A 13,310-nucleotide genomic window follows, 5' to 3' on the forward strand; every position below is an offset into this window, starting at 1 on the left:
GTCCTTCGCACCGTCCTACCTCCTTCACCCATGCCATATTGTTCCTGGCGTGTCCTCCCTCTTGTCTCTGTCTAAATTCCTCCTAGCTCTGGTTCATATCATACCTCCTCCGTGTAGGTTGTCCCTGTCTCCCTAATTCACGCCTGCTTCTCCCGCCTTTGAAGTTCTCTAGCACTGAATGTCCATTCCTCTTATTTACCATTTATGTAATGCCACTTTTCTGTATATAATGTCCTATCTTCCCATTGGCTAGATTTTAAACTCTGAAAGGGCAGAAACTGCGTCATATGTTTGATTGTTTTCTCTTTTTTCTGTATACTGTATGGTGGGAGTCACATTTCTTTCTTTTTTGTATGTGAAGATCTCATTATTACAGTACCATTTATTGATTTTTTTTTTTTGGTGGGGGAGTGCATTGGCCGGGAATCAAACCCAGATTCCCTACATAGCAGGTGAGAATTCTACCACTGAACTACCCCGCACCCCTGTTCTGTTTTTATCTGTGTTCTTTCTCAAAACACATACAACTGTTATACAGTGGAAAGGAGGAAAAATTAGAACACTCACAGGATCCTTTACTAAAATTTAGACACAGACATAGAAGACCCAGGATTGAAGAAAATAGAGAAGCTGGAAATATCCTTTATAGAACAATTAAATAGAAGAAATTTAAGGATTGTAGGGTTTTTTTTCCTGTATCCCTTTCCTATAGCAGTATTATTGTGAATTCATTTGTATTCCTTTTAGCCCAGCAACCTCATTAGGGTCTTATTCTTGCATTAAAATGAACTTTTCTTGTGTTAACAACTTTTTGTTTGATTTTCAGGTTCTGTTTGTTCCCAGACACTGGTGGCATTATGTGGAATCCATTGATCCTATCACTGTCAGTATAAACTCATGGATTGAGCTGGTACTCATACTTTTTAAAAATAATAATAATAAATGTAATCCCTGCTTTTAAGATATGCAATGTCTGCCTATAAAACTTGGTGATTAATTTTCTTAAACCAACACTCCAGTATTACTTTGTTTTTCTGTGCTAGGGTATTAAGTTTGAAGTAGAGTGTTTGGTGATGCATCATTCTCTTTCTTCTGTGTACATGCAGTTTACCCTGATGTTGGCACATGTCATCCTCTCCTTTGACCAGGTTCATTAGGGCAGTTGTGTCCTTGATGGATCCGCTGTGTGTGTCACACTTTGCCAATCTTGTCCCACATCATCTGGGCTGGAAAATCTAATTCTTAGTTCAGGGTCCTCATTACTAATTACAGAATTCTCACTCTTCGTTTATGCATGTGCTCAAAGGAGTCTCAATGCCAGATTTTTTTACCATTTTGTTTCTGCCGGTCTTCTTTCCTTCCATTTTGTTATGGCTAATCCTGGTTGCCTGCTCTACTTAATAATTAAAATGGCTACACATTACTGCTAATGTCTGTCTCTTTAACATGAGACCGAGATTGCATCTATGTTCTCTTTGGCAACTGCATCCTCTCCTTAGTCAAGGTTTTCTTTTCTGTTAGTAATGGGAGGAGCTTCAGAATAGAAGGAACATCAAGGATGTTGTAACAGGGCTGTATTATCTGGTCTTAGAGAAGAGTTGCAGCACTTGGGACTTAGGTGAGAGGTATGATGAGAGATCAGTAGATTCACAGATAGAAATTTTGCTTGTAGGAGGTAGCATCCTGGAGTTGCAGCAAATATCAAGTTGGGTCTGTTGACCCTACTACTCCCAGTGTGAGTCACATCTACAGTAGCCCTGACAGATGCCTCATGTCCCAAGGTAGCGCATACCATTGTTAAGCAGTAAGCTCTCATCTGCCTCCTTGTGGTCCTATCCTTTAAAACTGTACAGAATTTTTTTCTTTGTTTAGCTATTTAAAGATAGCTGCCATGTGTCCTCTTAATCTTTTCTTGCATACTCAAAACTTCTAGTTTCTTTAAAAAAAAAATTTATATAACTTTTTTTAAGACTCATTACCATTCTGGTCACAGACTTTGGAATCAGGCAGATTTAAGTTACAGGTCTGTACCTTTATTAGCTGTGTAACCTAAAAGCTGTTTTAGTTTGCTAAAGCTGACGAAATGCAATATACCCCAATATACAATGGGGATTTATTAACTTAAAAACTTACAGTTCTTAGGCCATGAAATGTCTAACTCAAGGCATCAACACGCAATGCTTTGTCCCCCAAAACTGGCTACTTGCTATTTTCAGCAACTCTGGCACATGGTCAGGCACATGATAATGTTTGCTGGTTTCTCCTGGGTTTTGTTCTTCCAGCTTCTGGCTTCTGTAGCTTCCTCTTTTCTGTGTGTCCTCTCTCAGCTTCTCTGGCTTTTCCCTCTCAACTTCTCTGGTTTCTCTCTTGTGTCTTCTTTCTATCTTTTACTCTCATACAAAGGACTCTAGTAAGATGATTAAAGCCCATCTGCGGCATGCATCAACTGAAATAACCTAATCAGAGGGTTCCACCCACAGTAGATCTCCACTCACAGGAATGGTTTAAAAGGACATGATTTTTTCTGGTATACATACAGCTTTAAACCATCACAGATGGCTATTTAATCTGATCCAACTTTATCTGCATCCACCTCCCACCTCAGTGGTAGTGAGCCTTAATTAAATTAGGACACATAGTAAAGCAACTAATATAGTACGTGGTGTTTAAAAATAAGAATTGCCATGATGAGGAGGAAGTGCTATTATGTCAAGAGTATCCCTCTTAAAGTATAGCACCTAAAATTGATTACCAGTGAGCTTCATTTAGTAAAGAATAAGATTTCTCCCTCAGATGACTTAGATCAGAGATTACTTCATTGCTGCTAATAATATTGCATTAGTATTTTTAATAATCTTACCTCATTTGAGGCTCATATTCAGCTCTCAAATATCCACGCTTTTTTTCACACGATCAGCTGCTAAGTCAGGTTGTCCCCCATCCTGTACCTGTAAACCTGATTCTGTAAACCTGATTCCAACTTTACAGTTGGAAGAATAATAAACTTCATTTTGCTGGTTTGGCTTAACATTCCAGTTTGACGAGATAATTGTGAATTTGGGCTCATCTGTGCTTATAGTGAAAGTCCTTCAAGCTGGCCTTTGCGCATTAGCTATAACCCCATTACTTAGTGTTTGAGTGTGCCCTTGCTTTCTGGTACAAGGAATTATCCCAAGATCACCTTGTACTCTCCCTACCCCGGCCTTGGAGGACAGCTGTGATTGTTTTTAGTTGGGAATGGTATTTAGAACCCAAGGTGTGGAGTATCAGCTTCTCAGTGCAACTGGAATGTCATTTTTTATGGTGTCTTTCAGTGACATGGCTACGGTATGATCAGATACATAGATCAGATATAGATAGATAGAAGCATACATACGTAAATACATACATAATTGATGTATTTATGTATGTATATATCTATACCGGGCTTTTGTTTCTATATTTTATCTCTCTTACACTGAAAATAGGGATCCTTAATAATAAAAGTAACATATCTACTTTTTTGCTTTATCTTACAGAATATTTTTTAAGATGTCAAACTTACAGTTCCACAATTCCAACACTAATATAGTGAGTGAAATTTAAGATTTCTTTTTATTATTAGAATATTATATTTCCAACCAAGGACGTACGAAGTGCTGCTCAGAGTCTGTGTGAAGGAATTCTTTTTATTTGTGGTTATCTTACCGACTTGCTGTTCCGTTAGTTTTATTTGTTTTGGTTTGTTTTCAATTTAGAGTTTACTTTTCATTTTGATGTAATTTAATGTTTTGAATATGTAAGGCATTTAACATGTCAACACTATTTAAAAAGGTATACTCCGGACTTTGGGGAAGATGGCAGAGCGGGGTGGATTGAATTCAGTCCTGCTCCGTGGGACAAGAGAGCGGATGGGATGACTGGGACTGTGATCCCAGGGGGTAAATGATGAAAGAGGGTCTCATGGGTGTTTGGGAGAGAAGAGAGGCAGGGGGATTGAGACAGGGAGAGCAGGATGGGTTGAATGGGCTGTGAAACCCCGGGGGCTGACGGCAGTGCTTGGAGAGTTGGGATCAGAGGGAACTGACCATCCCTCCACTTCAGTCTGCCCCAACTGCTGGCTGGAGAAAACTCCCCGAGCAGCCCCGCAGCTACAGACACCCAGGAGAAGCCTGGAGGTGGGTCCAGCCACCTACCGTGAGGAACCACTCCCCAGGCTCTGAGGGTGGTTGCTTGGCTGGGTGCCACGAATAGCTGGCCTGTTGGGCATGATATGTGGCAGATCACTTGGCACCAGGCACTGGAGATCAGCTGATCCCCCTGGATGCTGGTCAGCTCTCCCATTCCCCACACCAGGACCAGCCATTCAGCCACCATGGGCTAGAAGCAGGCCCCCACCATGCACACCATCTCTCCAGTCACCACTGCAGTTGGGGAGGGGCGGGCCTGAGGGAGTACGGGCCTCAGGAGCACCACCTTCTGGGGAGAAGTTGTAAGTGCAGCAAGCAGACTCCCTATCTACCTACGTTTTTTTTTCCCCCTTTTTCCTTTTCCCTTTTTAAAAAAAATATATTTTCTCTATATGTGTGTGTGTTTATTTATTTTTTTTGGCATGGCCAGGCTCTGGGAATTGAACCTGGGTCTCTGGCATGGCACGGAAGAATTCTGCCGCTGAGCCACAGTTGTACCGCCCTATATAAATATTTTTATTGGTAGCATTATTGTCATTTTATTAATTGTTTATTTGTATTTTATATATTTATTTTTTATTGATTTTTTTATTTCTTATTTTTTATTATTCTGTTTTTGTTTAATTTTTTAAAAAATGTTCTCTCCCTTCTGTGGACACTAGGCTGAGTTCATTCCCAATACATCTTGGGGTATCTTCTTCTGACTTTGGGGCCTACTAGTCACACATTGGTGAGGTGTATTTTGTTTATTTGTTTGTTTTGTTTTACATATTTTATTATTGGGGGGGGTGTACATGTGCTGAAGGTCAAGGCCAGTGCCCAGCATGGCAGGTTGGCATTCTGCCTGTGCTCCATAGCCTAGCGTTTGATAGACCATCAAGTAGAATTGTATCTCCTATGTGAGATTTGGGCCTTGGTAGACTGGGAATTACTGACAAGCTAAATGCAAATGGAAATCTTCAATGCAAAACCAAAGAAATAGAAAACTTTAGACAGGTGAAGAAAACCACCTTGCAAAATAATCCTATTAAAATAATCTAATACCCCAAACACAACGGAAAATCACAAAGCACTTGAAGATCCCAACAGAAATGGCCCAGCCAAATGACCAAGTCAAAACTCTGGAGGTGACACAGAATATGAAACAACAACTTAAGGGTGTTTATAAAGAAATAATATCGGGAAGACACTAGAAGAGCATAAAGAAGAATCCAAAAGATTAAGCAGAAAGATGGCCAACTCACAGAGATGAAAGAAAGATACAGTAGAACAAATTAAAAATATACTGAAGAGACACAATAGCAGATTTGAAGAAGCAGAAGGAAGAATAAGTGACCTAGAAGACAGAATGATTGAACTGGTGTGGGGTTGCCTTGCATCAGCCATGGCAGCCATGTTAGTACTATTTTATGGCTTCTCCAACAAACTGGAGCACACAAAAGAGCAAATGGGAGCAGAGAGGAGCCAAGATGATGGCTTAGCAAGGTGTGGGATTTAGTTCATCCTCCAGAGCAGCTAATAAATAGCCAGAAACAGTACAGACCAACTGTTGGGGCCACATCAGTGACTGGACACACAGTGTACCCCAATCTGGACCAGATGGACTGGCTGCGAGCCCACCCAGAACTGTGAGTTCCCCAAGCCATGATGGCCAGCGTCCCTCCCCCACAGGCTGCTTCCCAGAGGGGAAAGGAAAGAGACTTTACTAGCAGCAGGGGCTGAACACAACCAAACACCAATTGTGGAATTAATTAACAAATTCTGACTACTAAAAATAGGCCCCCAGCTCAGCTGAATCTTCAGTAAAAGCTGAGGTCGCTGGGTTTTGCCCTAGCGCAGAGGGAGCAGGGCTGACAGAAAAAGAAAATGAAAAAAAAAACAGGCTTTTGTGGATCTGAAAGGGTCTGGGCCCTGCAGGAAAGGAGGGGCCACATAGGACCTGGAGATACACAGAGCAATATACCAACTTAAGCTCTTGATTGGGAAACCTGAAGAATGGGGTCCTGCTCTGAAAAGGATTTTTCTTTTTCTCTTTGTGGCTGTGCTTCTATGGGTTGACTACTCTTTGGATACAACTACAAGGCTTCTCAGGCTCTTCTGCCCCAGGCATAGACAGAAACAGGCTTGTTTGAGAGCTTGTCTGCAGCCTGTGCCTTCCCCAGGAGAGGGGTGGGGCCCAGCTCAGGTGGAATCACTCCCTCAAGGAATTCAGACCCCAGGGTCTGGAAAAGGGAAGTGATTAAAGGCAGCCTACAACTTCTCCTCTGTCTCCACCACGCCCCCAGTGGGGAGAGTCTGCTGAAGTTAAAGGTTCCACATCACCTTATACTGGTGGGACCTGCAGGCAAAAAAGCGCCACATACTGGCAGGGCAGGAAAAACGCAGAGTCCAGAGACTACATAGGAAAACGTTTTAATCTTCTGGTCTCACCCTCAGGGAAAACTGACACAGGTGACTCTTTCCTCCTGAGAGGAGACCAGTTTGGTCTGGGAAAATCTGACTGGGGTGTATAATACCTAGTAGACCCTCCTAAGAAGTGGGAGAAAGGCACCATACAGGCAGGGCAAGAAGCAAAAAAAAAAACAAGAACTGAAAAATTCTGATCTGTTAAACAAAACCTAAGCTAGAGGACTAGAATAAGCTGAACTGGCTGTCAAAGAACAAATAGACAACAAAGTCACCCAGCAAGAAAATCCTAGGAAAAAAAAGTGAAAACAATCTCCAGAATAAGCTAATTAAGGTAATTAAATGCCCAGACACCAGCAAAAAATAACAAATCACACTAGGAAAACTGAAGAAATGGCCCAGTCAAAGGAACACATCAACAATTCAAATGAAATACAGGAGTTGAAACAATTAATTCAGAATGTTCGAATAGACATGGAAAACTTCATCAAAAATCAAATCAATGAACTGAGGGAGGATATAAAGAAGGCAAGGAATGAATAAACAGAAGAAATAGAAAGTCTGAAAAAAAATCACAGAATTTATGGGAATGAAAGGCACAGTAGAAGAGATGAAGAAAACAATGGAAACCTACAATGTCAGATTTCAAGAGGCAGAAGATAGGACTAATGAACTGGAGGACAGGACATCTGAAATCCAACAAGCAAAAGAAAATATAGGGAAGAGAATGGAAAAATATGAGCAGGGACTCAGGGAATTGAATGACAACACGAATCGCATGAATATACATGTTGTGGGTGTCCCAGAAGGAGAAGAGAAGGGAAAAGGAGGAGAAAAACTAATGGAGGAAATTATCACTAAAAAAATTCCTAACTCTTATGAAAGACTTAAAATTACAGACCCAAGAAATGCAGCATAGCCCAAAGAGAATAGATCCAAATAGACATACTCCAAGACACTTACTAATCAGAATGTCAGATGTCAAAGAGAAAGAGAGTCTTGGAAGCAGCAAGAGAAAAACAATCCATCACATACAAGGGAAGCCCAATAAGACTATGCATAGATTTCTCAGCAGAAACCATGGAGGCGAGAAGACAGTGGGATGATATATTTAAAGTACTAAACAAGAAAAACTGCCAACCAAGAATTATATATCCAGCAAAACTGTCCTTCAGAAATAAGGGGGAAATTAAAACATTTGCAGACAAAAATTCACTGAGAGAATTTGTGACCAAGAGACCAGCTCTGCAAGAAATACTAAAGGGAGCACTAGAGACAGATAAGAAAAGACAGGAGAGAGAGGTGTGGAGAAGAATATAGAAATGAAGACTATCAGTAAAGGTAAAAAGAGGAAAAATGAGATGTGACATATAAAATCCAAAAGGCAAAATGGTAGAAGAAAGTACTGCCCATACAGTAATAACACTAAATGTTAATGGATTAAACTCCCCAATCAAAAGACATAGACTGGCAGAATGGATTAAAAAACAGGACCCATCTATATGCTGTCTATAGGAAATGCATCTTAGACCCAAGAATAAACATAGGTTGAAAGTGAAAGGTTGGGAAAAGATATTCCATGCAAATAACAATCAGAAAAGAGCAGGAGTAGCTATATTAATATCCAACAAATTAGACTTCAAATGTAAAACAGTTAAAAGAGACAAACAAATGGCAAGAAAGATGGAGAAAAATCAAACTTAATCTTAGAGAACTGTTGAACATCAAGAGGCACACAAATATAAGAAGCTTTGGTGTCCCAGAAAGAGAAGAGAAGAGTAAAAGGCTGGGAAAGTTAGTTGACAATATAATTGTGGAAAACCTCCCAATCCTTATAAAAGACATAAATACACAAATCAAAGAGGCCCAACAAACTCCAAATAAAATCCAAATAGGCTACTCCAAGATGCATACAAATCAAACTGTCAGATGTTGAAGAGAAACAAAAAAATCCTGAAAGCAGCATGAAAAAAGTGATCTACTGCATATAAGGAAAACACATAAGACTGAGTTCAGACTACTCAACTGGCACCATGGGAGTAAGAGCACAATGATATGATATATTTAAGATTTTGAATGAAAAATGCTTCCAGCCAAGAATTCTTTGTCCAGCCAAGATTTCTTTCAAAATTGAGGGAGAGATTAAAATTTTCAAAGATAAACAGAGGCTGAGAGAACTAGTCCACAAAAGACCTGTCCTACAAGAAATACTAAAGGGAGTCCTGTTAGCTGGAAAAAAGGACAGAAAAGAGAGGCCTGGAACAGGGCATATGTTCTTAGTTTGCTAAAGCTGTCAGAATGCAACACGCCAGAGATGGATCTGCTTTTAAAAAAGGGGATTTATTCAGTTACAAATTTATAGTTCTTCAGAGGAAAGGTAGCTAACTTCATCTGAGTTTTTCTGTCACATGGGAAGGCACACAGCAATAACTGCCAGCCTTATCTCCTGGCTTCTGGGTTCCAGCAGCTTACCTGAGAGGAGATTCCTTTCTACATCTCCAAACTCTGGGGCTGAGCTGCAAGTGCTGAAATGAGATATGTTGAGCTGCTAAGCTCTCTTCTGACTTCTCTTTTAAGCCTCCAGCTAATTAAGTTAAACCTCACTCATTGCAGAAATCACTCCCCTTTGACTGCTGCAGATGTAATCAGCTTTAGATGAATGTCACATAGTGATGATTTATGTCCACAGCAACAGAACAACAGGGCATCATCACCTGGCCAAGTTGACACCTAAACCTAACTATCACAGTGCAGAATTGAAGAATACCAGTGATGGTAATTTACAGGATAAGGAGAGAGAGAGGGAAAATAATATATGGATTTGAAAAATAAAACTAAAGGATAAGATGGTAGATTCAGGAACTCCTTTTACAGTAATTACATTGAAATTGGACTAAAACTCATCAATTAAAAGATACAGATTGACAAAATGGATAAAAAATATAGACCATCAGGCGGGCCGCGGTGGCTCAGCGGGCAAGAGTGCTTGCCTGCCATGCCGGAGGACCCCGGTTCGATTCCCGGCCCCAGCCCATGTAAAAAACAAACAAACAAACAAAATATAATAAAAATAAGAAAATGTTTAAAAAAGATGTTTCCCTTTCTTCCTCCCTTCCTTCCTTCTATCCTTCCTTCCTTCTCTGTCTTTCTTAAAAAAAAAAAATATATATATATATATAGACCATCTATATGCTGTTTACAGGAGACACATCATAGACCCAAGAATGCCAATAAATTGAAAGTGAAAGGGTGGGAAAAGATGTTCTATGCAAGCTTTAACCAAAAGAAAACAGTAGTTGCTAAACTAATATGAGATGAAATAGACTTTAAATGTAAAGATGTCATAGGGGACAAAGAAGGACACTATATAATAATAAAAGAGGAAATAGCAATCATGAATGTTTATGCCCCCAATCAAGGAACTAGAGAGTACATGAGGCAAACATTGGCAGAATTGAAGGGAGCTATAGATATTTCAACAATAATAGTAGAAGACTTTAATACAGAACTCTCCACTACAGATATAACAACCAGACAGGAGATCAATAAGGAAATAGATTTTATTAGACCTATTACACATATATAGACTATTACATCCAAAACACCAGGATATACATTCTTCTCTAGTGCACATGGAATGTTCTCCAGGATAGATCACATACAGGGACACAAACTGAGTCTTTATAAATTTAATAAGATTAAAATTATCAAAACAAATAAAAATTATCCACAGCACTTTCTCTGACCACAATGGAATGAAGCTGGAAATTAACAATCACCAAAAAAACAGCTTTCACAATTTTTGGCGATTAAACTCACTCCCAAATAATCAGTAGACCAGAGAAGAAATTGCTAGAGAAATTAGTAACTATCTGGAGACAAATGATCATGAGAATACAACATATCAGAACTTATGAGATGCAGCAAAGACAGTGCTAAGAGGGAAATTTATTGGCCTAAATGCCTATATTAAAAACCAAGAATCAGCAAAAATCAATGACTTAACTGCTCACCTGGAGAATTTAGAGAAAGAACATTGAACTAACCCTGAAGCAAAGAAAAGAAGATATGACAAAGATAAAAGCAGAAATAAAATTGGAGAAGATAAAAAAGAATTGAAAGAATCAACAAAACCAAAAGTTGGTTCTTTTGGAAATTCAATAAAATTAATGGATCCTTAGCTAAACTAACAAAGATAAAAAGAGAGAGGACACAAATAAAATCAGAAATGAAAGGAAGAGTCATTACCACAGATCCTGAAGAAATTTTAAAAATCAGGAGAAAATACTATGGACAACTATATACCAACAAACTAGGCAACTTAGATGAACAAATTCCTAGAAACACACCAACAACCTACACTGACTCAAGAATAAATAGAAGATCTCAGGGCCACGGTGGCTCAGCAGGCAAGAACACTTGCCTGCCATGCCAGAGGACCCGGGTTCGGTTCCTGGTGCCTGCCCATGTAAATAAATAAATAAATAAATAAATAAAATATAGACACTGTCTTCCTTACCCCTGTGTTCTGATACTTAAAAAGAAGGAAAAAAAAAGAATAAATAGAAGATCTCAACAAACCAATCACAAGTAAAAAGATTCATCATCAAAAATCCTCCTGCTGAGAAAAGCCCAGATTCAGACAGCTTCATAGGGGAATTTTATCAAACATTCCAAAAAGAAGTAACACCAATCCTGCTCAAACACAGTGGCTCTGCAGGCATAGTTCTTGCCTGCCAGGCTGGAGACCTGGGTTTGATTCCCAGTGCTTGCCCATGCAAAAAAAAAAAAAGAAAAGAAAACTATAGACCAATCTCCCTAATGAGCATAGATGCAAATATTTTCAACAAAATAACTAGCAAATCAAATCCAACAACACATTAAAAGAGTGGGGAATGCAAGGATGGTTCAACAAAAGAAAATCAATCAGCATAATACAGCATATAAACAAATCAAAAGGGAAAAATCACATGATCATATAGATTGATGCTGAAAAAACATTTGACAAAATTCAGCCTCCTTTCCTGATAAAAAGCATTTCAAAAGGTAAGAATCAAAGGAAACTTTCTCAGTATCATAAAGGGCATTATGAAAAGCCCATAGCCAGCATCATACTTAATGGTGAAAGACTGGAAGCATTCCCCTTAAGATCAAGAACAAGACAAGAATGCCCTCTGTCACCACTGTTATTCAACATTGTACTAGAAGTCCTAGCTGGAGTGATTACACAGGAGAAAGAAATCAAAGGAAACCAAATCAGAAAGTTAGAAATAAAACTTTCATTATTTGCAGATGACATGATCCTATACTTAGAAAACCCTGAGAAACCTATGACAAAGCTACTTGAGCTAATAAACAAACTCAGCAAAGTGGCAGAATATAAGATTAATGTACAAAAAATAATGTTTCTATACACAAGCAATGACCTATCTGAGGAGTCAATTAAGAAAAAAATTCCATTCAAAATAGTGACGAAAACAATCAGGTATGTAGGAATAAACCTAACAGCAATGTCAAGGACTTGTACAAGAGAATCATGAAACGTTGCTAAAAGAAATAAAAACAACTAAAATAGATGGAGAGGTATTCCATACTCATGGATAGGAAAGTTGAATGTTGTTAAGATGCCAGTTCTACCCAGATTGATCTACAGATTTGTGCCCATGTGAAAGGGTCTATGTACCCTAGAAAAGCCATGTTTTAATCCTAATCAGTCTTGTGGGAGCAATGGTTTCTTCCTTATTCAGTATTATAGGTTCAAAGCTTGATTAGGTTATCTCCATGGAGATGTGACTCAATTGTAGGTATTAAACTTGATTAGATGGAGATGTGTCTCCACCCATTCTACCTGGGTCTTGATTACTGGAATCCTATAAAGGAGAAGACATTTTGGAGAGAGTTCCTTTTGAGAACAAAGAGAGAGCCACAGAACCACAATAGAATGACGAGAGAAGGACAGAGTCCACCAGCCAGCCACCGTTGGAGATGGAGAAGGAGAACGCTGCCAAGGAGCTTTATGAAGCAAGAGACCTGGAGAGGAAGCTAGTAGACATTGCCATGTTTGCCACATGTCTTTCCAGTGGAGAGAGTATCTCTGAACTTCATCGGCCTTCTTGAACCAAGGTATCTTTCCCTGGATGCCTTAATTTGGACATTTTTATAGACTTGTTTTAATTGGGACATTTTCTCGGCCTTAGAACTGTAAACTAGCAATGTATTAACTTCCTCTTTTTAAAAGCCATTCCATTTCTGGTATATTGCATTCCAGCAGCTATCAAACTAGAACAAGATTCAATGCAATACCAGTCAAAAACCCAACACTTTGAAGATTTGGAAAAAATAGCTATCAAATTTATTTGTAAAGGAGAGACCCCAAATAGCTAAATATATCCTAAAAAAAGAAGAGCAAAGTAAGAGGATTATCACTCCCTGACTTTAAAGCGTACTGAAGCCACAGTGGTCAAAACAATAAGATACTGACACAACGATAGAAGTATTGACCAATGGAATTGAATTGAGAGTGCGGAGATAGACCACCAAATCTATGGCTAATTGATCTTCACTAAGGCCCCCAAATACACCAATCTGGGGCAGAATAGTCTTTTCAATAAATGGGCATGGGAGAATTGGATATCAATAGCCAAAACAGTGAAAGAGGACCCCTATCATGCACCCTATACAAAAATTAATTCAAAAACCTATTAAAGGTCTAAATGTACGTGCCAGTACCATAAA

The 13,310-nt window shown here is 39.1% G+C and overlaps 1 protein-coding gene across 5 annotated transcripts in view; it reads left to right on the plus strand.

The window, feature by feature from the left end:
• HSPBAP1 (HSPB1 associated protein 1) overlaps positions 1–13,310 on the plus strand; it is a 101,147-nt gene that overhangs the window by 81,927 nt on the left and 5,910 nt on the right. For 4 of the 5 annotated variants that reach the window (XM_077118141.1, XM_077118145.1, XM_077118146.1 and 1 more), the window contains one exon: positions 827–910. The exons of the other annotated variant lie outside the window; for it this stretch is intronic. In XM_077118141.1, coding sequence (XP_076974256.1) covers positions 827–910 — 84 coding nt within the window. The remainder of the gene's footprint in view (positions 1–826; positions 911–13,310) is intronic. 5 annotated transcript variants of the gene reach the window in all.

This window comes from Tamandua tetradactyla, chromosome 10, assembly GCF_023851605.1.
Source record: "Tamandua tetradactyla isolate mTamTet1 chromosome 10, mTamTet1.pri, whole genome shotgun sequence".
NCBI classification, from domain to species: Eukaryota; Metazoa; Chordata; class Mammalia; order Pilosa; family Myrmecophagidae; genus Tamandua; species Tamandua tetradactyla.